The sequence below is a fragment of the Tachypleus tridentatus genome, chromosome 1 (genome assembly GCF_004210375.1).
Source record: "Tachypleus tridentatus isolate NWPU-2018 chromosome 1, ASM421037v1, whole genome shotgun sequence".
NCBI lineage: Eukaryota > Metazoa > Arthropoda > Merostomata > Xiphosura > Limulidae > Tachypleus > Tachypleus tridentatus.
This window is the reverse complement of record NC_134825.1, coordinates 126,276,945-126,304,456: the sequence shown is the minus strand read 5'-3', so window position 1 is coordinate 126,304,456 and position 27,512 is coordinate 126,276,945. Positions and strand designations below refer to the sequence as shown.

The window sequence follows — 27,512 nt, the reverse complement described above, 5'->3', positions numbered from 1 at the left end:
CTACGGTAAAATGTGTAATCAGTTCCTGTATCTTTTGGAACCGTTTCGTTCGAACAAAGACACACCCACCCATATATGTACGTATACACATAGCAAAAAACATTCATGTAAATACCATACCCTGCATTCTTTTCAAAAGGAAGTAGGAGGATATGATAAAGACTTACATGAGGTACAGTGGAATAGTAGTTTTGTGTCCAAAGTATGGACCAAGTTATTTTGGGCAAAATTTCCCAGCGGCTTTAAACTTGCAGTTTAAAAATCTTAACGGTAATGCAGAAAATTTTGGTTTTTGGTGACCGGACGCAAGCCCATTTGGAAAATATCTTTCTCTTCTAAATAATAAAAAACAAACCCTTCATCCTGTGCTGTTTGATGCATAGATAAGGGTAAAGCTTACAAAAATGTTAGGAATGTAAGTAGCTAAGCTCTCCTGTTTTTATGTTATATAATAATTTTCTTTCCTAGTTTTTCAACAAGAAATGTAAAAACATTCTTGACGTTTCTAAATCTCGGAGTTACTGGTTTCCACTTGGATGAAACTAAAATAACTGTGTTCAAGGGTATAAGGTACTCTTTATCTGGAAACCTCACACAAGAGCAAGGAAACTAAGACAGAAAGAGCGTGCTTATGACGCTTTCAGAAAACAGAGAAATAAGTGATAACGTAAGCTTTACTGCTTCTCTCATCCGTGGGTTTCTGTAAACTCTCCCGTGGTGAGAATGAGTAATTTTCGCAATTATCACTAACCCTTTTACGCAGTGTTAAACCTTCTACAAAGCATATAAAGCCAGAAAGAAATATTTAACCACGTAGGAATTTCCCAGTTAGCCCACACTATCACGTCCAGAGGTTGTCTTCAGGCAAAGGATATATATATGATACAAGACCACCAGAGTTTCTACAGACGGTGAATGAGTAGGAAACGACGAACGAAAACAGTCGGGAGTGAAACAAATAAGTTTGGAATGAAACATAAGAGCATACAATGAGTCATTGCCCTTATTCCCCCTCCGTTATTCAGCGAAGCTGGAGAAGTGCAACGTAGTGTGAATGATCCATTACAGAAAATGCTGAGCTCTTACGCAGAATCAACTTCGTTAGCTGCGATTTTTTCAAATTAATCATCCGAAACGTTTTAACCCCAGAATGTTTTTCTTTTCAACGTATTTTGGCATTAATTACGGATAAAAGCACTTGAAAAGTAACATTTATAATGTGTATACATTATAAACTTTCACAAAGAGCTCAACCAGATGAGAACATAGAAAACAGTATAGTATAGAAATATATACCACCTGTTGATACATTAACACTGTACATAAACTTATATTTCTTTTGTACTACCGAATGTTGAAACACTAATAAAGCTACTCTAATTGTAATTATTCGTTGCTTAAAATTCCAACTTAAACTTATTAAGTAATAATCCAGTTAACTAAAAAATATTCAACTCTGCAAACAGGAAAATGGTCCATATTAGGATCTTCTATGGCTCAAATGTAGTTGTCTTTTAAGTTTGAGAGAAAATCAACTACTGGGTTGAACCTGCAGCCTGAAACCATTACTTTCAATAGAACAGTGGCAGTGACTAATTCTTATAGTGCACTCACAGCGTGTTTAGTAGTACTACACCTCAAAAGAGAGACCTTCGAATTCCCAGACTAGAACATTAGCCACTGAAACTGTGGTCACTTTCAGGTCCTTATATGTTGAAGGTAATTTGTCTGTTTGTGAAAATTTATGCAAAGCCACTAGAGAGCTGTTTGCGCTAGCCTATCTTAATTACGATGTGATAGGTTGAAGGGGAGGCAGCTAGTAAACACCATCCACCGCCAGATCTTGAGCTAATCTTTACAAAGGAAACAAATGGGATTGACCATTACATTATAAAGCTTTCAAGGCGGAAAAAAGGAATATGTTCGATAACAAGATTCGAACCTGTGGCCTACAGACTGTGAGTTCAACTGTCTTAACCACCACTGAACTATTCGACACAGCAAGATTTGCTGTAACTTGTTTATGGAGTTTAACTCAAGTAAGATTACTATCAACAGATAGAAGAAAGTGAATTGTTTTTCTTGTCCTTTGTTTAGCAATTGGCTGTTGAATGTTAAGCTGAAGTAATTTTAAATTTACGGTAGCACTAACAATACAATTATTTCCTCCGCAGTTTGAAAACAAAATAGAAATAATATTTATAAATTGTGTTATTTGTCGTCTTGGGCAAATACATTGATAGTTGTTTAACTCCGTTATTCAAGGATGTAAATGATGCTTAGCTTATGGAAAGATCATAGGAGCTAAACTAAAACCAGTTTCTTTGTTTTGACGAAAAGCTACGTAGTAAGCTATCTGCGCTTTGTCCACCACGGGAAATAAAAACCAGAGGATTTTAGAATTGCAAGTACGTAAACCTATCGCTGACCCACAGATCCACTTTCGTTTACCATTATCAAATGACAAATCTTTTTCAAGTTGTATATTTTAAATTCTCCTAACTTACACTGTTACAAGCAAAATATAAGTTCAACAGGTATATTTAAATGCTGAAAGATATCCAGATCGCTTCCTTAAAATGGTGCCGATTTTATAATATTAAAAAAAAGAATTACAAAATAATTTCATAAAAAAAAGTTGTATTCAAAAATCACATTATTTACATGTAAGGTTTTACAATTTTCTTTGTCGCTAGGAGAACTTTCAGGGAGAAAAAAACAATCAAAAACACGACTGAAATAAGTCATACGTCATTCTTGTCAGCATTACTGAATCAACCAAACAAAGCAGTCAGAATATACTCTCTGGCATGAGCATTTTATTTGTATTAATGAACACAGTAGAAAATAAATAAATAAAAATAAAACAAGGGCTTTGCTTGACGAAAATCATTTCTACTATACGTATAAGGATTTGTTGAACAAACAGTATTACTGACACGTAGACAAGAGCTTACTGAACAAAATATGTTAATTGGCACATTGAAAATATTTCCTGAATAAGATGTCAACAACAAATAGACAAGGACTTGCTGAATAAAATATGCTAACAACATACATACAAGGGCTTGCTGAATAAAGTATGCTACCGGCACATACACAAAGTCTTGCTGAATAAAGTGTTTTATCAACATACATACAAGGGCTTGCTGAACAAGGGTTGTTTCCGGCACATAGACAAAGACTTACTGAACTAGGGATGTTACTGGCACATAGACAAGGGGGTGGAAGAGGAAAAAAGAAAAGAAAAAACATATACTAATTTGGAACTACATATTGACAAAGGATTTTATTTATTTGTATTAAATTAGTTTTTAAGCTAAACGGATCTCAAATCCGAATGACGGAAATGGAAATAATCAATAGAATACAATAGGAAGGAAACATAAGAAGAATTTTAAGGAATACCATGAAAAAAGAACTTGTTGAAATACAATATAAATTATTTTATTTTATAGGTGAATTAAAAAATATTAAGTACCAGAATAAGGAAAAGTCTAAAAGACAAATATAGAAGAAAAAATACAACAGATTTGTGTGTGAGTTTTTTTTTATAACAAAGCCATTTTGGGCTACCTGCTGTGTCCACCGAAGGAATCGAACCACTGATTTTAGCATTGTATATCCGAAGACTTACTGCTGACCTACCTGGGGTCAAATGTAACAACGATGAACAAAAAAAAGGCAATTAAAAATTATAAAATGGAGTTGAAAATGGAAAAGGTAATGAAAGAACAGGAAAAAAAACAGGAAGAAATGGGAAATTAACTGAAGTATGTAATAAAGGAAAAAAACATATATTTAAATAAAATAATATTAGACAGTTTGTGTTAAGAATAGGAAGATAATGAGCAAGTATAAATGTAAAGGGAAAAATAGAGCTATCCACTCGAGCTTCGTTTACTAGGTTGACTTTAGACATATAATAGCGTCTGGGTCGTTATTAAATAGATTTAAATCTAGAAAACAGTTGGTTATTTATTTCATAAATGACTTCACTGGCAAAAGTTTCGATTCTTTCAAGTTAAATGAAGAACTAATTTTTAAAAATTAATAAAACAAGAAAGAGAAATGCAGAGTAAATTTCAATATAAAAGATATAAGAAAGAAACCAGATCTAAATGAGGGGTACGAATTAACATATAGACCAAACTCTGAATGTTTATAATAAATGTTTATGTTTGTTTATGTAATAAATAAAGATAAAACATGAGATAAAACTTCGGGCAAATGTAAAGCAAATGGAACAAAATGAAAGAAAAACTGATAGAGATAGAAATTTGAAATAAAGTTTGAAAAATAAAAGGAGATAAAATAAAACCATGGAATACCAAATGGGAATAGAATACAATAAGATAAAACTGAAATAAGATAGAACCTGGCATAAATATTGAGACAGTGAAAGAAATCTTAAATAAATTAAGAAAATTCTAACTGGGTGAAAAGTAAAATAAAAAAAAGGAAGACGTGATGGATGAATAAAAGATAAAATAGGAAGCAGTTAAACTAAGCGATGGAAGAGAGAGGAAATGTGCAAGTAAATGAAAGGATGACAAAAATATAACAGAAGAGACGATAACAGACAAATAATGAATGGAATATTGGATGAAATTAGCGTAACGCATGAAGAAGAAGAGAAATGAGATAAAAATAATACATGTGAAAATAATAAAGGGAAGTGATTTACTTGAGAAAAAGAAGAAACGATAGAAAAAACATTGTGAAAATAATAGAAGTAGAACACAAAATAAAGAAACTATCGTATTATAGAAAAAAGCTCTATAAAGGAAAAGGAAACTTAGAAGAGTTTGCAACGTAAAGGAGAAAAGATAAAAAGTTATTTCTGTTAAATCGATTTCATAATATTCTTTGAAATAAAAATTCACGAATACTAAATTAGCAAAGTTTTCAATTACTTAAACCGCATATCATAGAGTAAACAAATTTAATTATTCTAAGAAATGATGTCTCCAATAGGAGAGCTTCTGTAATTTCTAAACAAGATATTCAAAGGTATATACCTCATCAATTGTTTCTTTCATTTAATTTTGTAATGAATAAAAACAAAGAGTCTAATTAAAAACCCTGTAATTTAAAAATCTAACGTGACTTTTAGTACATCGAAAATGCAAACAAAATGAACTACAAATACTCACTAACTGCCTCAATGACATCAGCAAGTAAAGAGCCATCGCTGACGTCAGTCTGTAGATCTTGAATATAATGCTTAAAGCGCCCTCTCTCCAAATAATGATTCGCCCAGTCTGTATAGATCTATATCAAGAAAAACGTTTTACAAATTACAAAACAAAATCAATGTAACACTCTTTTATAAAATTAACATAAAACTCACTAAATATATAAATATTTACTTTTAAAAATAGCCGTTGTCGTCAGACACTGAATACTTGGTTTTAAAGACAATAAACCTCATTTCGAAAAATATACATCTAGATAAAATAATATCAGAAGATAATATTTAGAATGAATAACAAAATAATGAAAAATTATAAACGCTTCATGTTTTATTCTGTCATCAGGGCTTCACTATAAGAAAAACAAATCTAGTACAAACTATCAGTTGCTAAATAGGCGTAACTGATATGGGGAAAGGGGTTATGTCCCCTAGTTCTTAATTAACAGCAATAGTATTAAGTCATGGGATATCTCACTGCAGAAGAGACTGTAGCTATTCCCTGTTCCAGCCCACTTTTGAAGCTAACAATATGTCATGAATTTTACCAATAACTTGAAACATATATCCTAAAAGTACCGACATGTTTTCCTAATATAGAATACCAGTTAAGGCCAGCATATTGGAACATAATGAAATATTTTGTCTTTCTTTGTGCTTAACAACAAATAAACTTTACATGACTCGTATGCTACTAGGAATACTCTCACCAACTTAGCTGTGGACCTGCAAGCAATTTGACGCATAAATTATTTTAAAAATGATTTAAAACCGCTAGGGGTCCACAGACCTTAACAGTAATTTTAATATTAACAACTTTTTTCTAAGTTGTTATTTTTTCTAAGCAGATAATCTGACTAACAGCAGGTTTATCCTATTTATAATTATATGATATTTTGCGTTTCTTTTGGTTTTTAAATGAAATTCCAATCAAACATTAGTTTGTTATTCTCAGAATTCTTATATTAGATTATTCAAACCTAATACTTAAAGAATTATTGAAAATTCTAAGGCTTGTATGTTATTTTAGGCGCGTTAATTTTTTCAAGTTCTCATTTGATGTTTAAATTGAAGCAATTGTCCTATCATCTAAGTATTTATATTTTTGGCAAGCTTCTCACAAATAGTTGTTGGCTGAAACAAGCCGTATATAACTATTAATCTTGTAATTTTCAGCGAATATACAGCCATGAGGAGGATCAAATGTCCATTTTTCTTTACATTCAATTTCTCTATGAACTAAACGGATGTCTGTAAACTATCAGGGAATATTTCAGTTGAGTGACTTAAGATGTCAACAAGTACACGAAGAAAGTTGAAAAGAATAAATAATAAAGTGTTAACATTCATACATCTGGCATCTTTAATTATTTTAAGTTTCTGACTTTAACTTTCAGATGTCTAGATCCACGCATCTCCGAAATCAAAAGACCTCTGCGTCACTAATTTGGATGTTTAATTACCTATCTTCATACAAAGGTCTAGTGCATTTATTCTGATCTGTATATCAATAGTTCCCTGGTGGGTAAGAGTTAAGTTAAAAGACGTACAACGCTAAAGGCACAGATATTTCATAGTGTAGTTTTACGCTAAAACTAACATACCACTACCGACTCCAAAACTTTTAATTTCACTGTATTTTATAATCGGAGATCTAGGTTTCGAAATATGTCTTCAAAACGTTGTATATCAGTGTGCTTTTACTTCGGAGATCTAGGCTTCTACATGTGTTATCTTGAAAACGTATCATTTCACTCTTACTTAGAGATTAGGTTACACGTCATCATTTTTCTTAAACCCTTAATTTTATTGCATATCATCTTCAGAAATTTAGGTTTGTACACATGTTGGTCCTAAAATGTTTTACTCATTGCATATTATCTCCCGAGTTCTTACTATCCTCAAACACATTCACATGAGTGTTTATAATGTTAAGCGTTTCTAAGAATTCTTCATAAATAAGTAATTGCAATACATACAAAAACATATAGAAAAAACAATTAAACCTGTAACCAGTTACCAAAATCATAATGAATCAACAAACTACATGTTAATTGTCAAAGGAGTAAAACACTTCGCTGGCGTGACTTAGAATACTGGCTTGTTCCTTGTATATCCCTAAATTTTCTCTACGATGTATCATGATGTGGGTGTTTCTTGACAGCATTGTCCCTGTACTATCTACTAGGCGGAGGTACATACGCACATTTATCATGGTTATCGTCGCCTCCATGCATGCGAGGTGAGTGAAAAATGGTAGGTAGGAAGGTGTTGGAAGTAATGTTAATGGCTTTCTCATCAACAGCCCAGCTTTTTAGATTTTAAAATATTGAGTTGAATACTGATAGAAATCTTACAAATTATCTGTTTTACAATTTACTTAAAGCAAATATTTAAATACTGTTAACGAAATATCGAAACGATATGTATGATTAATGGAAATCGGTGATTTAAATATTAATAGCGTATAGTAATACACGGTTATATACAAAAATGAATACGAACAAAATGAACACCTCACAGCAAGTTATGATGACGTCCACAAGATCAAGCAGAAATTGAAAAATTAAAACAATATATAAAGTTTTAAATCTTGAGTTTGTTGTTGTTTTTTTTACACTGAAATAAAAATTTACAGCTAAAAAATGGAAACCGCCAAACATAACACTGAAAATATTATTTTCGTACATTCGGAAATGAATGACAAGAAAAAAAAAAGAGTGCTGATACGGGCAGTAACTTTATTAGTTTTCACGAAATAAATTCTTATGTATTAATATTATTTCTAAATTCTAAACTGTGATCATTCATTATAAAAATGTTTTTGAACTTTAACTGGTCATGGAAAATTTGGTAGATACACAATATTTTACAAAGTAGTTTACAATAAAGTTTAAATTCAGTCGAAATTAGTTTATATTTAAATTTGGCATTGTTTTATATAAAAAAGAATATAAACTTTATTCTAATTGGTTAGTTTTTCCACATTTATTGATAATTTTATTGAATTAGTTTATTGAAGCTGAATGATGTTATGAACTGATTTTGTGACTTGTCTCGCATCTTAACTCAAATTTTCTTTTACACACAGACATGCAACGCCATCTTTTCGAAAATAAACTACTATTTTTTTATAAATAGTTTATTTTCACAATTTCACTCGAGCATAATAATCTCTGGTAAATGTGCATATGGCAGAAACTGATTTAGTACCAATACATAATAGGCTAAAGAAATATTTAGCTGAAACAATAAAAATCAAATTTATTGTATATACATTGTCTACTGAAGTACATTTCTAATTATTCTTTATGCCAGGATCGAAATATTACATTTTCGCAATTCACGACGAATTTAGCTTTGCTTGATGAATTTCATCTTTTTAGCTGGGTTTCCCGAGCGGGAATTGTTTGTTTGTTTGTTTTTGAATTTCGCTCAAAACTACGCGAGGGCTATCTGCGTTAACCGTCCCTAATTTAGCGGTGTAAGACTAGAGGGAAGGCAGCTAGTCATCACTACCCACCTCCAGCTCTTGGGCTACTCTTTTACCAACGAATAGTGGGATTAGCCGTTACATTATAACGCCCCCACGGCTGAAAGGGCGAGCATGTTTGGTGCGACGAGGATTCAAGCCCGCGACCCTAAGATTACGAGTCGAATGCCTCAACTCACCTGGCCATGCCGGGCATTCGATCGGGAATATATGGTCCATTTAGTTACGACTAAAGAAAGTGAACATATTGCACGCATTAAATAAAAAGAGAGGCAAAAATCATGAGGAAATACAACTTTACATGAGGGGATGTAACCTTCCTAACAGTTTTCCTTTGACTGAATGTAGTTTTATTTCTATCCATGTACGCACAATATTCACTTACGAAAAAAACATACTGTCACATAAATTTACGAACTACAATCTCCTTAAAGAACTTTACGGGAGAAAAACTACTACGTGTACTTATATAGTTATATAGGAAAACAGCTGAATTATCACAATGATGCGATATTAAGATAAAGATTGTACTTATATAAAAATGAACTTGATTACAATAAAACAACTGATACGCGAGCTAACATCTAGTATAAATTCCCACAGATAAAAGTTATATTGTGGAGAAAAAAACACACACACACGAGGAGATTAAGTAAGCTATTTTAGTTTTTTCATGGGCACTATTGCAGAGGTTCGTCAATTTGTCTGTGACATTCTTACAATAATAATATAGTAAATCGCTAAGATGACAGACAGTGTCATGTAGTTATCATTAATCACGGTTCTGACCACCAATATGAAATTGTTGTTGACATGTGGGATAGTGACAAAGGTTTTTATTCAAAAGCTGCCTTCGGAATCACTCGTCTTTGTATCAAGAAAGCTTCACACACAAGATATTAAAAAGTCAACAGAACTTTAAAGAATCATACAAACCGACACACTTGTACACCTTATACACGTGTCTGTGGACTCTAGATAGCAGTACCACAAACACAAAAGAATATTCTGGGTGAATAGACGTTACTCATCAGACAGATATTTTCGTTTGATATTATATGTCTCTCTCTCTCTCTCTGTGTGTGTGTGTGTGTATTGTGTTTATTCCCATTCTGCTTATTTAAAAAACAACAAAAAGATTTCTAAAACGTAGTGGTTTTTAACATGTCCTGAAGAAACAAATGTTGCTAATATGTGGTAATATTTAGATTATAAAAAAAGTCGTGTTCTAAGTTAACGCAGACGTTCTTCGAATACCGAACTGTGTGCATTATAACGATTTATAACAATAAATACGTAAGATTGATTGTTTGTAACAATACAAACGACCTTCAAGTGTTAAATCAATACTATGTTTATTTAAATACATTGTCCTTGTATCTACTTCGGAAGGTGTGGATGGATCTTCACCAAATTTGGTGTGAAGGTCCATTGAGTCCATGCGGAGATACGTAAAATTTAAGATTCCACAATTTGTGTTTTACAATCTTTAAGGGCGCTTTTTTACAGTTACACATAAGGAAAGCAAATTTTCATACCATTAGTTATGAATTTGCATAACTTCCATCCAGGGTACTGGTACTCTAGCTAATTTCGTATACAAATCAAGATGAATATTGGACGTCAGTCAGCACCACATGTGTTTCGTCTTGTGAGTACACAATGACTGCGTTATTTTAAACATTAGTCGTAGCCATTCAAACACCAGACTTATATTCCACAATATACAAATTGAGTTCTTTGTAGTTCAGTTTTTTACAGAGTAACTGTATAACTCACGGTTATTTGCTTCAGTTAACATATTTAAGAAATATTACAGGGTAATATTCCCTTAATTAACACATATTATCAAAGTTTACTGGTATGTAAAATGTTCTAAAGAAAAAAATAGCTGCTAAAACGTAGTGGTATTTGATGTGTCATAAAAGAAACAATTACTGCTGGAACGTAGTGGTATTTAATGTGTTATGAAAGAAACAATTACTGCTGGAACGTAGTGGTATTTAATGTGTTATAAAGAAGAAATTGTTCTAAAATCTAGTGATATTTATATTTAACATGTCTTAAAGAAACTAATGTTGAAGTCGATAAGTTTATACATGTTTTCTTTGGTATTATCCACAAATGCTATCAACACAATTCTGATGTACAAAGATACATATGAAGAAACTTTTGCCAAACGTTTCTATGAGAAATAATAAATTATACCAACAAGAAGCCACGTTCAGTATTCTGTTCAATAAGAAAGTGCTACTTGATACCATAATTTTGTGATATTACAAATGACTATATCTATAGCAACTCAAAAGTTCCTTTAATGGTTTTCGATGAGAATAAGAGTAAAGCGGAGCTTGATCAAGTATGTGAAACAACCAGTAGGTTCTTACATCTGAAATAATAATACCAGTAACATGATAAATTTGTAGGAACAATTAACATTCCTTGAAATACAAGTGATATATTTCTTGGATCGTGATTACTAAGGAACTAAGTCCATCCTTAAAGCTACTTCTTGATCTGAAACTACATTTATCTTTAAGTAAAATTCCTAATCCGGAACTATTTCCATTTTCAAGGGAACTTCCTAATCTAGAATTATATCCATCTTTATGGTAGCTTTATAACTCAGGTCCACCTTCATCTTTAACCCTTAAACAGGGGGAATGTTGTAGGTAGCAGTATCAATTGATGATGGCTGCTGTTTAAGGGTTAAGGGAACTTCTTAATCCAGAAATATATCCATCTTTAAAGAAACTTCTTAATCTAGAAATATATCCATCTTTAAGGGAACTTTCTAATCTGTGACTATATCCATCTTGAAGAAAAATTCCCAATCTGGAACTAAATTCATATTTAATGTAACTTCTTAATCCAAAAATATTTTTATAACTCGATTTTTCTAAACTCTTTGTTAAAGAAATTTTAGCGTGACACAGAACGAAAAACAAAAAACACATTCTGATACGGTTAGTCAATATTATTATATATATAATATCAACAGCTGTTTTCAAAATTCATTAGGGAGAAATCTGAGCTTAAAAATCTTCGCCGAGTTCCTAGAGGACGTCGAAGCTTTTCTTAAGGTCTGGGATAGTTGGGGTACTCAGTTCTTAAACATAAGTGTTTCATGTCCACCGGAAACCAGATGTTACCTAAATAGCTTTGATCAAAACTCGTGTCCAAACTCAAAAGTATGGCGGATTGTCAGACAGCAGAAGTTCCTAAGTAGTCCTGAGTAATTTAGCGAGTATTTTTTTAGAGACCAGGGAACACCTCTAAATACTCTCGGGGAGATATAAAGTCAGATATATAACAAGAGGAAAGACATGCGGTAGAGAAAAACCCGGACAATCCCGTGACAGCAAATTTTAACATTATTTTCCTACGATAACTGTTTTTGGGCAAAAGAATACTTTCAAATTCCTGCTTGGTTAGCTTTATTTATTACTTGAGTTTAAGTATGACATTCAAGTTCACGATGAAAAGATGCCATAATTAATTAAAACGTTTAAGCTTCCGTAACTACTCCAATACAGTACGATTTTAAGCTAAGGTATAACATAATTTTTTAATGCTAAGAAATAATAAATTTCTTATTATTGGAGTATTCGTATTGGAGTAGTTACGGAAGATAGACTGTGAATTTGCTATATACAAAAGTTACAAACTTTGTAGCGGTAACTACTACACACATCTCAACTAAACAGTTTCACAATTTGGTTCAAACTTTGTAGCAGTAGTTACTACACACAATACATCTAAAATAAGTATAACACTTTCTAAGCTAGCACGTGATTGGTGATACTTAGTATTAAATAGAAACAGAGAGTTACAAATTATCTTGCTGTAGGAGTATTTTCTTACAAACTATTTAAGACTGTTTACTTGCAACATGGCTATCGCAAGCTGGGATGTCAGGAGACTAGCTCCCCCCGACATGTCGGTGGTTCTTTAATGTTAATAGCGTATATTATTCTAATTTTAGATTTGGTTTCATTACATTCGTCGTTGAATTGACCCCCCTTCAGTTAAGTAAAGGTGGAACTAATGTGGATAAATGAATATTTGGTCATCTTATTCATATTAATAATTTAAAATTATGTTTATTCATGATATGTCCATTAGGTCCTATAATTAACTACCTTAGAGAATCGTAATATTTATTATAAGTTGTATCTCAGAAGAGGTTTTTATTATTATTATTATGAATAAGCTCGTCAAGATATCTAGACCTTAGTGGCAACATGAACACGATTTCGTTTTTAATCTTATGTCAACCAGGATGTACGTTGTTATCACCACAGTGCGACCTAACGAAGTTTCGGCTGAGCTACTATTTTTAACCAGCAGATTAAAGACTCCGCACTTTTGAGTCAATGACTCATTCTTATAGCGGCGATTTCGTGATAAGTCAGACCACCGTCTTTTTGTTCTTCATCAAATTTCAAAAAAATATGTTTACTTTGTTTACAGATTCAAACTCAGCCGTGAGGCTTACCTATTTGGCTCGCACAGCGCCATGAAGGCGTTTCCAGTCACACGTCATGTCCAGGGATAATCCAGCTACGTCGTTACAAGGGCCGCTTTTGGTCTTCCTCAATGCATGTTGGCTACTACTAAACAACGTATTTTTATGAAAGGTTTCATCGTCACAAAATTTTTATCATCTTTATTTCAATTACTTCAGTCGCAACATTTCTCAATATATCACCTGATACTGTTATGTTTCCTTTGGCAACATTCTCCTACTAAAATTACCGCATTCATCTCCTACCCTACGATTTATTTTCCCCCAAAAGAATAAAGAACCAGTGACTTTCAAGCATCTTCTTGTTTGAGGATAGTAATTATTTCTTTTACTTTAGATCACGCACGTAGAAGTTTAGATTTTTTTTTTTCCGTAATTAAGCACAAAGCTACATGTTGGGTTATACGTACGCTCATGAAACCCGGTTTCTAGCATTGTAAGTCCGCAGACATACAGCTGTGCCATTTGTAGGGGGCGATATATATTTTGAAAATTCAAGTTTTGAAATCAGTTGAAAATAGTATGTTGTGATCATTAAATTCAGTTTTGTACCAATTTTCAGTTTAAAGGTAAAGCTTTTTCATCAAACATTCCAAAACTTTTTTTGCGTGTTCTAAGACTAATGGGTCTATATTTACTGGAACAATTTTTATCACATCCTTTGAAAATGGGAGTTACTTTAGCTAACTTTCAGTCCTCTAGTACCTACGAATTAAAGGACTTATAAAAATTAGTAGCAAGTGACTCACATATCCAATACTTAACCTCCTCCCAAACTCTTGAAAAAATATTATCTGGCCCAGAAGCCTTAAACATCCCAAGTTTCTTTCAACAAGCTCAGGACTGATACAATCAGCTTGTTTGATCTTCTTTCTATCTATTAACTGTTCGAGCTGAATAATACTGCTTAAAGCTTCATAAGTAAAAATTAATGAATAAGTAGAATCTAATAACCTAACGATCTCATAATTACAGATACTAGCCTTCTTTTATCAATCTTTAAGGGTTCTATTCAACTTGCAACATTTTATTTACTGTTAACATATACTTAAAAATTCTTACTCTTAAGTTTTACATTTTTAGCCTTTTTCATGTCCTAATTTCTTGGCCCAGCATGGCCAGGTGGTTAAGACACTCGGCTCGTAATCCGAGAGTCGCGGGTTCAAATCCTCCCCCCCACCAAACATGCTAGCCCTTTCAGCCGTGGGGGCGTTATAATATGACGGTCGATCCCACTATTCGTTGATAAAAGACTAGTCCAAGAGTTGGTGGTGGATAGTGATGACTAGCTGCCTTCCCTCTGGTCTTACACTATTAAATTAGGAAAGGCTAGCGCAGATAGCCTTCGTGTAGCTTTGCGCGAAATTCAAAATAAATCCAACCAAACCCTCCAATAGTTTCTCAACTGTACAAGTCAAGGGCTGAAATCTTCTGCTAAATAGAATATGGTTATTTACAATTAACTACCTTATTTTCATCCCTAGTAGTACTCTCTCGACCTTCCTGAAAGTCATTGCTAGCTGATGTTTCCATTGCATGTGAAGAACTTAAGCTCTTCTTGAAATCATGCTGCCATTTTCTATGTTTTACACTTTATCTATTACCTTTACTTTAATTAGAAAATGTCTCCAACTCCTCCTCCAGCTTACAAACTCTACATACAAATTGCATTTATTCACTACTAGCTTCCTCAAAAGTACATACCTGCCATTTCACTCATCACACCCAAGAAACTGTGAACGCTTAACTCCTACACTAGTACAGAGCACGTGAATTACAAAACAATAAAAACATTGATGACTAAGTTTGAAAGAGCACCAGATAATGCACGAGCATAAAGGACAATATTTCAGAAGTCCTCTGGAAGACTTTTGAAACGTCGTCCTCTATACTCATTTTTTTGTTTTGTTTTATAACAGTTTCTGCCCATTCCAATGCACTAATTTGCGTAAACAATCTGTTAAAGACTAGTAAAGAAATCGTTTAACCTTTGTTGAATATTCTATAGCTGTAATCCTGATGATAAGGTAAGATAAATGTGCTCACTAGAGGGACAGTAGCGCAATCTCATAGCCTAAGATTCCCCAACCTCCACCCTAAACGCGTAGAGTCAACTTCACAGCACTCATATTGCTGCATAAGTCGATCCCACGATCTTATATTAAGGCTTGTATTTTGTATTACTGCCTATCGAAGTATGTAAGCACTAATCTTCCTCTTAGACTCGCTCTAATTTAAACAATATTAATTGAAAGAAACTTGTTAATGTTGATTTTATCACCCGCAGTACAGGAAGTGTTCGTGCAAATTAGATTAATAACTTCAAAATAAAGAGGAAGTCAGATAAGACATGTTAGCCTCATAACAATGGTTTTTACTACCCATATACACGTAGCTCCGTTATATTACGTTAGCATCTAGTGCTAATATTGGTCAACTGAATCGCATATTTGTAGGCGAAGCTTTCGAAGAGGATGGGAAGATCACGTGATTCTCAGTCATTGAACTATTTATTGGCACGACTGTGAAAAATCTGTGACTACGACCTCACCAGGTTATAGTAGGTACACATCTCATCACCACAACAGAAAGGTTTGGATGTTAAAATCTTAGGAAAATAATCAGGAAAAAACATTTGCTTTATCGTAATCCAGTATGTGTGTGTGTTTCTTACAGCAAAGCCACATAGGGCTATCTACTCAGCCCACCGAGGGGAATCGAACCCCTGATTTTAGCGTTGTAAATCCGAAGACATACCGCTGTACTAGCGGGGAGCGTAATCCCGTGAACTTACATTCAAGGAATTCAGACACCTGTACAGCATGCATGCTGCAGCGAAACTTATTCTTAAAAAAAAATAAATCAGATAAACAGCGCAATATTTTTTGTTCGATTCCAAAATTAATCGTAAAGTGTGCAAAGCATCACAGGTTTGTAAAGATTGTTCAGTCTTTTTTGTGTGTGCGCAATAAGACGGCCCAGTTAACATAACGAACAAGTCTTTTAACTGGGTCATTCGAAAACCAAATTATTGACCATTCTAAAATTGTACTGGTTTTTGCTGTATTGGACTGTTATTAAACTCATGAACTACAATTAAGGGTTTGATTCTCCTACGTGTACGCATCAGATAGCCCAATGTGGCTGTGCGATACAAAACAAACAAACACACAGTTAAGGTTTTATGAACGGTAACATTGGAAGTGGATAATGTGAAACTATAAGTAAACAGAATTCTAAAGTTTGATAAAATATTCAAGTCTTTGTTTTATCTTTTCTTTTTTTAGTTTTTGTTTTATTATTAATAATGACTTAAAGTTCATATCCTAGATTTACTAAAAACATTTCTTATTAGAGTATTTCGCTCAACAAGTGTTTTTGTGAGATAGTAACTAAACTTTTGAAAGTAAAGAAATAACATGTGAATGTTTATGTTCCTACCATTCTTTCAAAAATAAATAAGATATCATATATTTCATAATAATCGTAATATTTAGTTTTGGATGGTCTGTCACTTCCTGGTCCTTAGGGCGCTCGGCTCTCAATTTGCGAGTTGCGGGTTTGAATACTCATCATCGAAAATTCTCAACCTTTCAGCCGTGTGGGCGTTATAATGGGTCAGTCAATCCCACTAATCGTTGGTAAAAGAGTAGTCAAAATACGCACCGCCAACTTTTGAATGAACTGTTTTCCCTCTAGTTTATAATTAGGAAATCAGACAAGGTCAGCGCAGATATCTTTTGAGTAGCTGTGCACGAAGTTCAGAACAAAACGAATAGCAAAACATATGCGCAAGTGTTTTTCTCTATTTTATAATTTGAGATCTGCTTGATACTGTTATGAAAATTCTTAAGAACAATCACAGAGAAGGCCCTTTTTCGATGCTATATTTATTCCAAAAGGTGTTTATTTAGCATGAAATTTTAGGCCCTCCAGTGGCACAGCGGCATGTCTTCGGACTTCCAATGCTAAAAACCGGGTTTCGACACCCGTGGTGAGTATAACACAGATAATCATTTTTTGTAACTTTGTGTTTAATTCAAAGATACAAAACAAACACACAATTAGAGAGAACATGTTATTTTTTTTTCTGAATCTAGAGTGTGATCTATTAAACAAAACTGAATGAATGTCTTATCTTTCATTTGTGTAGATCTATATGAATCAAGGACATCTAGTTAACAGCATTCACAGACAACTTTTGGACTAGCCTTCTCCAATCTTATAGCACACTTACGGCCGTATAGTGCGGATGGTATTTATGCGGCAATGGGGGTGTGAACCTTGGTGTCTTGAATTAACAGTCCAGAACTAAGAGTTTATCGCAAACTCTCACAATAGGCTATCTGCAGTTTGTTCACTCTCGGGAATAAGATCTGGATTTTAGCGTTTTAAGTCCGTAAATTTGTCTCTGACCTAGTAGGTGACTTATAAGCAAAACAGATTTTGAAGAGTCATAGGTATGTACGGTTAAATAAGATATTTTGCAAGGGGTCAGAGAAAGCGTCCTCGTTTCAGCTTAAAAAAAGAGAAACAATCGTTTATTATCAATCAGAACACTGTAATATTACCAAGAGTAATGTGAGTTTAGCTATACTGTAAACGAAGGATATAAACTGAGGAACGACTTGGATATACATACGAATAAGTGAACCATAGTGTTTGTTTGTTTTTGAATTTCGCGCAAACCTACACGAGGGCTATCTCCGCTAGCCGTCCCTATCCCTAGTTTAGTAATGCAAGACTAGAGAGAAAGCAGCTAGTCATCATCCACTACTCGTTGGATTGACCGTAACATTATAACATACCTACGGCTGAACGGACGAGCATGTTTGGAACAACGAGAATTCGAACTCGCGATTCTCAGATTACGGGCCATAGTGAGCCCTACTAATTTATTTTAGGCAACATTTTATGAATACTTTTAACATTTATAAAGTTACACTGGTTCAGTGACAATGTAAATACAAATCAATCGTAAGATGAGAGTGGAAGGAGCTAGCCTGGACTGTTGGTTAGCGTGTTCTTTGTTCGCGTCCCTTGCCGAAAAAAAATAACACTCTGCCCTTTAGGCCCGTGGATGCGTTAAACAGGTGACACTCAAAGTCCACTATTCGATATGGTAAGAGTAGCCCCCAGTGCACAGTGGTAAGTTTCAACACTTATAGAGGTAGAAACAGGGTTTTGATACCGGTATTGTTCGCAGCACAGGTAGCCCACAGTGCACTTTTGCGTTTAGCAACAAACAAACACAAATAAGATTAGCTCAAGTGGGCATTATTGATTATCTGCTCTCTGTTATTATCTGTAGAAATATATGTATAAACATTATATTTTAGTGAAAATGAATACATTTCAATGAAGATAAATAAGCAAAATCATAAGGAAGGATTGCGTTAAAAACAGCAAATCTAAGACTCTGACTAATCATATATGTTTGTTATAACTTAAAAAGACAAGCCAAAACAAAAATAAATAATTAAATGTACCCTAAGCCAGCGCAGATAGCCCTCGTGTAGGTTTGCGCGAAACTCCAAACAAACCAAACCCTACGCTTTGGAAGTGGATACATTTTATAATACTACATTATAGTTTGTACCATGGGATCTATTCAATTGGTGCAGTGTTTTTTATTATTTTTATTTCGGCTTATTTTGTAAGTTATAACAAGCTAATATATATACATTACGAAATTCCCAGAGTGTGGAAGTTTAAAATTAATTCTAATTCCTAAATATATATATATATATATATATATATATATATATATATATACACACATACCTACACATAGTTTAAGGTTTCAGACGTTCTAGTTTTTAACACTTATCAGACATGTTTATAAATGCTTTGATGCTTTAGTGTAACTGCATTAGTGGTTTCAAATTATTTAATTTAAACTCCATTAATAATTAAGTTGAAAACAAATTAACGTGTTTGCTGTCGAAGAATGTAATGTGATGAAGTGTGTTTAATGGTGTCTTGCTCTCGAAACGTGGTTTCCAAACTCAAATATTTATCTTAATTTATACTTAACACCTTAGTGTGGCAATTGTTTTTCATGTATACGAAGCTAAGAACCTTGTTAAGGAAAAGAGAACGGCCAAAACTTTGAAATATTATGCAATTGTTTATTGTTAAATACAGACATGGTTCCGTGAACGTATATATTAAAGGCAGTCTCACGCTATAATTAATTAACCATGGCTGTATAACTTTTATGTTATGCCAAATAACTCATCTATTTCCGAGAATAGAGAACTCACGCTGTAAATTTGAACGCAGGAGATAAATACCGTACAAGTAGTCTGCATACTTGTGCACGAGCCTAGTATCTTTTAAATTCATTTATAATACATTCGACTCGCTTCATCTCTATGCAGAGGATGGAACCTCCTACGGTTATTCGGTACAGGAAAGTGCTGTTGAAAACTACTGAATCGCTAATATTATTCATAGTTATTTGTTGGAGCTCAGATTAATGTTGCTCTGTGAGCTCTGACTCTGTTTGAATAGTTATATTTGCCCATGTTAACCCTAGAAAATCAAATACCATGCGCGTGGTTCAATTTTTTACGTGATATGCTATAACACATCAAAATAAAAAAAGAGCCACAAAATGCTCGCTTGATGCGTTCAACGTACAATTCACACCAACTTACACAGCTGCAAATGCGTGTTTTATACAAGATAACCCATACAAGTTTGCAAAAGCTTTTAAAGTGACGTGTTCAGTTGTATCAAGTAGAAGATTTAGAAGGAGCTCCGCTAGATAGTTTTTTTTTTACGTAACCGTGTTTTTTCCTGTACATGACAGAGTAATGTCAACGCGATTTATATTATTTGACTGAATTTCTATAAAATCTCATGAGCTAACTGGTCTTTCTATAGTCTTTTGTTCTAACATCTCGCAAAACTTGCTAATCAATATTATATACAAAGCCCATAAAAGACAAAAAAAAAAAAGAGCTGCACAGGAACAGGTATTGAACGTTCCTTAGATCACGTTAGATTCTGCTTGTCTGCTAACCTGCCAATTTCACTGACTGCCCTAGGGATTTTCGTTTTATACCTGTCTGGTGTAAAAGAATACAGGTTTAGAGATTTAGCCTCTGATTTTGTTGAGGCGTCCCATTTCCAACTTAATTTAGTCAGGTAATCAATTTCACGAGACAAGCAATAAAACGGATGAGGTCATTTATTTTGTTATGGTTTAATAGATCGTATACTCACAGCCATTTTCAAATATTCAAGCTGTTTAAGAATGTTTTATAACTTTACTTGATTAGTCTAAAGTTTCTGACACACCTTTGTAGAGCTTATGAAAGGAATTCATTTTTGGTATGTAACGAGTTAAATAAATGTGATGTTTAACACAGATAAAAAAAAGGAAGTAATCCGTTATACATTTACGGAACATTACTTGACTTATAGTTAACTATACTTGTAGAGGAATAATTAATTAATAATAGTATGCATTCTCGAGATGGTTGTTATGAGTATTAAAACTTTACTTAAAATAAAGTACAGAACAACGTTTCGACCTTCTTAGGTCATCTTCAGATTAACAAAGAATACATTTTTATTCTAAGTGGGTTTCTCGTCATCATGGATTAATTCATAATGACTTTTTTTTTCAAAGAACCAATCATTTGAAATAATTAAATCACAGGACTAGAGCATTTCATGAAGAAAAATCATTTGAACCAACTTCAAACTAAAAACTAATAAATTTCAAACTGAAAATATAATAATTAACACTGTAATCCACTCGAACGAAAAAGGTAAAATGATATTCTTTTGTAAAGTTTTGTTTGTTTTTTGCATTTCGCGCAAAGCTAGCTATCTGCCCTAGTCGTCCCTAATTTAGCAGTGTAAGATTAGAGGGAAGGCAGCTAGTCATCACCACCCACCGCCAACTCTTGGCTACTCTTTTACCAACCAATAGTGGGATTGCCCGTCATATTATAATGACTATACAGCTGAAAGGTCGAGCATATTTGGTGCGACCGGGATTCGAACCCGCGACCCACAGATTACGAGTCGAATGCCTTAACCCATCTGACCATCCAGGGCCAAGTTAAATGATACAGAATATAGAGGTATTTCGTGTAAAGCTGTCGTTTCTTTTAAGCTCTTAATTGAACGTGTTTTTTTTTCAATGTACATTAAGGCTTATTTCATAAGACAGGATTGGTTATTAGTTCCGAGTGCAGACGAAGTATTGATCAAAGGTTTTCTTCAATGCAGTTTTTATAGTACTTTTCATTCACATTTAGCCAATTTACCATCATCCTACGTATTTAAATATTTGTCACTGCATTGGCTAGTTTTTTCTAGGATTGTTTGATTTTTTGAATTTTTGCACGAGGGCTATTTGCGCTAGTCGTCCCTAGTTTAGCAGTGTAAAACTAGAAGGGATTCATCACCACCCACCGCCAACTCTTGAGCTACTCTTTTACCAACGAACAGTGGGAATGACTGAAACATTATTATGCCCTCACGGGTGAAAGGGCGAGTATGTTTGTTGTGACGAGGTTTCGGACTCGTGACTCTCAGATTACGAGTCAAGCACCTTAACCACCTGCCCATGCCAGTTCAGTTTTTTGCTACGAATCAATTTATAATATATTGAACCAAATACTGGATTTTTGAAAATAAAATTTATTCAGAGTCCATCGAACACTTTTTTATAAATTGAGTGTAAAAAAGGTAGGCTGATTGTAGAGATCCCTGGTACTTTAATACTTACTCGGACAACTTCTTACCCTTATAAATGTGTATAATTTACATCATGGACAATAGTGTAGTTTCCCATCTGTAATTGTAATTTCAATATTTTTATTTCTTCACACTAATTTCCACCACTTGCGATTGTTAAGGACCTAACAACGTAACTATTTAGCTGTTCCCTGAAAATGCTTACTGCTTTTCTAAGAAATAAACTATTATGCATACAGAAATGTATTGAAATTAGAAATACATTTATACTATTTTGTGCAAAATATTTGTTTAAAACCAAACGCTTATTTGTACAGGCAAGAACCATCTATCATCTGTACAAATATTTTGTCTGTTATATAGTTCATTCAAAGAGTAGTGTAAGAAAAACTCGTACGACATGGTGATTGTCCTAGTTAAAACAATTTGCTGGAAAAACATTGAAATACTTTCATTACAGATAGAACGACGATAATTAGGTCAAGAAAGTCGTTCTATGAATCATCTTATAATAAATTGTATGTCGTCTTTTTTCTGTATTCTACTTTCTTTGTAAATAATTTGTGGGTTAAAATAAAAAACATTTCATAATATTTATATTATATATTACTTTTTTATATTAGAAACATCTGGCTTTCACAATTGGAACTTTCAAAACTTAAAGCATGATCCTTGAATTTCAATCTATCTGTACAAAAATAGTCTACTGTATAACTGCATGGATGTACCGAGAAGAATAAGAAGTATAAACTTCTGAAGAAACTTTTAAATCTTCAACCACCAATGAAGTAAATCACAGATGGCGTTCTTCGTCTCTTCATTTTATAATTGGTGATCTCTTGCGGCTAGAAATCATCGTCTTATACATATGCATGCACACTTATTGCCTATTATAGTGACTTTTCCAGGTACTAAAAGTAGCATATATAAAACTGGAATTTTAACTATCAAGTTGTGCTTATTCAATCGCCAGACGAACTTTGGTTAAAGAGCAAACCTTGACATTGTGGAAACGATATCAGTCATGTCTGTTGCTCATTAATTGAAAAGAAAGTTGGTTCCGATATCCAAATGCTTTCTTCTTTTAATATAGTTCATGCTCGAAAGGTTTACCCTTCTATTGTTTTCTGAATATCTATCTACGGAATTGTTCACTTTAATCTTGCCTGAATATGCATATATATGCCCTTTATATTTATGTTATCATCTCATCTTGAATGAATGGGCTTCACTTTAACAGTTTACTCTTGAAACTATATTTATCTTTTTTTGAACTTAAAAATATTGTTAACATTTCAGATTCTTTACTAAATGATAAGATATTCCCTACCTGTACAATAGACTTCTCCTGACTTTGAAATGTAGAAACTTTCATCTCCAGATGTTCATTTTTTGTATCAAAGACTCGAACACAGTCCATGGCAGTTCACATGTTCAAAAATAATTTCTTGTTTTTGATAAGACAACTCGCATTCACTCTATTATATTGATATTGGTACACACACACACATAGGTGACGACCTTATATGATTGTATATCTTGCCATTATTTATATTCAATATTGTTGAGCTGTAGTTTTGGCATTCTAAAAAAAAAAAAAAGCGTTGTGTAGATTGTTCAGTTTTTATACATAGATACGAGTTTCCCAAAATACGTGCAAGTAATTTCGACACAAAACCTCACTACAATTTTTTTCAATAACAACTTGAATGCAAAATTCAGCTTTTAAACAAGATAACGTGTTTATATTTACATAACATCGCTTTTCACCTAGATTTTGTTCTTGGGTCCTGTAGCAATCAACTTTAGGCGGAGTGTTTTCTCTATTTTACTGACAGATTATGTATACAGACCGCAAGATTTCTATCAGAAAATTAAATCGCGAAGATGAGTGCACTGTTGTCAGAAGAATGAAGATTTTCGAAGCACTGAGAAAAAGGGAGCGATTTTTCTTCAGGTGACAAAATAGTGCAAAGCTAGCGGTCACTTTCTAGAGCAAGAATTAGACAAAACTACAAGTATGAAAGTTCCACCTGCTTTCACTTTCTGCGCTAATAGGTAACTATCTTCAATTTACCCACTTTTATCAGCTTAGCATGTGCATCTTCAACCAGAACTACTGTTCGTATGAAACTAGGCAAAACTAGTACTTGCACAGTGAGGTCACCACCTTCGCCTCGTCAACTATTTGTAGCACGTGCCACACAACTTTATTTGAGTATAGAGTTTTGTAGGCTTATTGCCAAAGAGCATGTCATTAACTCCAACCTTTCTCAAATTTCCAAATTAGCCTAATATTTTCTTAAACAACGTCAAAACCTTAAGTATTTCGAAAATAATAAACAGTTGATGACATTACTTTTGAAATTATGTTCAAAAATAAAATGGGATAAAACATGAAAGAGTGAAGAGAAAGTTCATGAAGCGTCAAATTAAAGGCCTACTCAAGTATTATTCTTTATTGAACAAACTTTCCTGTTTGTACTTTTAACTTGATGTTTCATAAATACAGGAATCATGATTGACATAAACATCGAAGTGAAATTTAGATGCTTTTTGTTGAAAAGCGTTTAAGATGGATAATTTGCAGTGACAAAATTTAAATTTATCTTTCAAGAATAATTCTCGTAAATTATACTGATAGAGATTATTATAAAATATAACGCCCACATTAAAACAAACACGAAAGTAATTAAAACTAGATACACGTCAAAAGTTACGAGTGTTCATACATATATCAACAGTTTTGGTTTAGAAAAAAACAAAAGCCAAAGCTCCTTGATAAATGTTGATAGTACTGTTATGTTTGGTACGTGTGAAAAATTATAAATTTAATGTCAGTCAAAATGTATTTCATTTCACGTACAAATTAACCTACTCTTTAATTTCACTAAATGAATATACCAACTATTTTTTCTTTTAATTTTGCATGTTGTTCTGTTCATAAATACTATCAGTAGTTGTTAATTTGTGGAAAGTAAACATTACAAACAAATCACCATTTCTTCACACCATATACATAATACAGGCATTCTATTACTAAAAAAGATTATGAAAATATTAAAAAGCATTCTAGTCTTATACCTGGCACTTAGGCGATGTTTCACACATGGAGATGGTTAGGAATCGTTAGTGGTTGAATTATTCTAGTGTTCTAAATTATTTATTTATACAACACATAATTTACATATATAGAGAGATGGATACATATTGTTTAACATCTAGTCTTATTTCATTATGCTTAGGTGACAAAGTAACAGTGTGGGTTGCCCAATTAAGTCTATAGGTTGAAATGTTAGTATAACTTTCGTGTCACAGATACTGGTACTGATAATCCAATGATAATATAATATTATTATTACTAACAAACCAGGCACAGTTTAATTAATGTTTTATAATTTGCAAGAATGAAATTTAGTTTAGCTTCAATAGGAACCTACCAATAAAAATCACAAGTACAACAGATATATTGTCGTTCTTACTGAATGTCGGTGATCATTTCTAAACGACAGTTAGTTTCGTAGGACAGTTGGCAAAAATATTTAATATTCCTCCAGGCTTACGAGGAAATATTACAAAATTGCGTGTTTCAAAGTTCATAACTATGTTTTTATTTATTATTTAAAAATTTCGAGTGGAGAAGATCTGCAAAGTAATATATTTTTTTCTACGTTTAGAACAAACGCCTGACATTATGAACAAACAAAAAACCTTGCGACTTCCCACGCTCATTCCTTTTGATCCGTTGTCATTAGACCTTGGTCTACCTTATTTGTCTCCATTGTTTCTCCACGTCCCAGACCACCTACATTTCTATTCTAACTAGGAAAAAATATATGTTGCCGCCTTCAACAAATATTCTTTACAATTTTTTATGAACTTTAAGAACGAACTGATAGAAAATAAGATCCCATTTTCATTTTTGTTGTTTTACTTCATTTCAAAAAACGATTCATACACTAGTTCATGTGCTATATATATTAAAATTTACAGCGTTTTAAAAATGATCTCAGGTGCTACTTCAGGACTAATTAGGCACCTTGTTTAACATTATTTGCACTTTTAGCGATCTTTAAGGTTACTGAATGGGTTATACTTGATCTTTGTTTTCCACCAAAATATATTTTTCAGCTAATTCAGGTTCAAGAATCTTTTATTGATTAAAGCTGTTCACTAGTGCAGCCAGTATTTTCTAAAATCAATAAATATTATATCGTGGTAAAGTTATTTGTATTTTTACGATATAAAAATTTGTTAAAATGTTTCTATTATGTACGAGTTGGAGAAAATATAAAGAAAAATTGTAAGAAAATCTGACACTTTATTATACGCTAATGTGATAATCTATCGAGTTGAAGAACTAGTTATCTCTTCTTTTCATCATTGGAACATCACTATATTTTTCACATGATGTTATTTTGGCAAGTCTATTGAAAATGAAAAATACGCCAATGTTGTTAATTTTGTATTGTTTCATATTAATGTTGAATTAACAATTTTAATTACTGTCAGTTAGTTATGCTGGGTGTGTTAAAACTACTTAGAGTACATGAAACAAAGTTCAAAGTATGTGTTTTCGAATGTGTGCTACAATGACTAGCAATTAGTGCATATTTATTCCGCTTGCTTAGGCTCCAGTCGAAATTCTTCATATAATAATATCGTTGTAGAGATAAGAGGATTACTAGGTGAAGTACAGGAATGGACACAATATTTAAATATGTCGTAATCGAAGATAATGTTTAACGTCACAGTAATCTCAATAAACACCTACTTAATTTACGCGGAAAAAAAGATTTTTGTCATAAAATGTAAACGAAATAATTATTTTCTCGACCTACAACATATTTAAAATTGCTTTTATTCTGGATAAGTATTTCTTTGATAAAAGTAGAGTAAGAATGTAAACACACGTTATTTTGTACAAAGTAACTTATTTTTCTTACATTTTATTGTTTTATTTTATTTAACAATTATGCATTTTGATTTCAATATTTTTATTTGGTTCTCGTACATTGCTGTTGGTTTATCGTTTTTCTCACCTACTTTTCAGTTTAAAAGACTGCCACCCCTTATGTTCATTTCCCTGTTCTAGTTTGTCTACATGAAATTAACAGTGTGTAGAATAACTCGGTCAAAGACAGATTCTGTCTACTGATAAACACGACTGATATATTACTTTGAACATGGCATCTGATTTGAATAGTATCTTATTGTGATGCATACTGCTCAGCAAGGTTTGATATGTTATTGAAAAATCGTTAATAAAAAGAATGTTGACTGAAAGAAGGAAAAAAGAAGACAGATGGCAAGATTTTTCATTTGAGGGTGCTGTAAAAAAATAGGAGATAAGATTATATTTTTAGCACTTCGAGTACAAACTCTCGTATAAATTATCCATTCCACGCACGAAGAAGATATAGGGTACTCTGAGGGTGGCATAGGGGGTCAAATCTGTGATACCTTGGGGAATTTTTAAGGGAACATACAGGGATTGGAACAATCAGTGCAGTTATTCGACGTTTATAAGCAGACGCTCAGGTTTTTCTCAAATAATCGATAAGATTCAGTAATAA

At 33.0% G+C, this 27,512-nt stretch overlaps 1 protein-coding gene across 2 annotated transcripts in view; it reads right to left on the bottom strand.

The window, feature by feature from the left end:
- Positions 1 to 25,082, bottom strand: part of LOC143222893 (uncharacterized) — a 198,753-nt gene extending 173,671 nt beyond the window's left edge. For both annotated transcript variants that reach the window (XM_076450040.1, XM_076450050.1), the window contains exons 1-3: positions 25,021 to 25,082; positions 23,267 to 23,521; positions 5,157 to 5,274 (exon numbers count right to left, since the gene is read on the bottom strand). In XM_076450040.1, coding sequence (XP_076306155.1) covers positions 5,157 to 5,274; positions 23,267 to 23,356 — 208 coding nt within the window. In that variant the 5' untranslated portion in view covers positions 23,357 to 23,521; positions 25,021 to 25,082. The remainder of the gene's footprint in view (positions 1 to 5,156; positions 5,275 to 23,266; positions 23,522 to 25,020) is intronic.
- Positions 25,083 to 27,512: the final 2,430 nt, after the last annotated feature.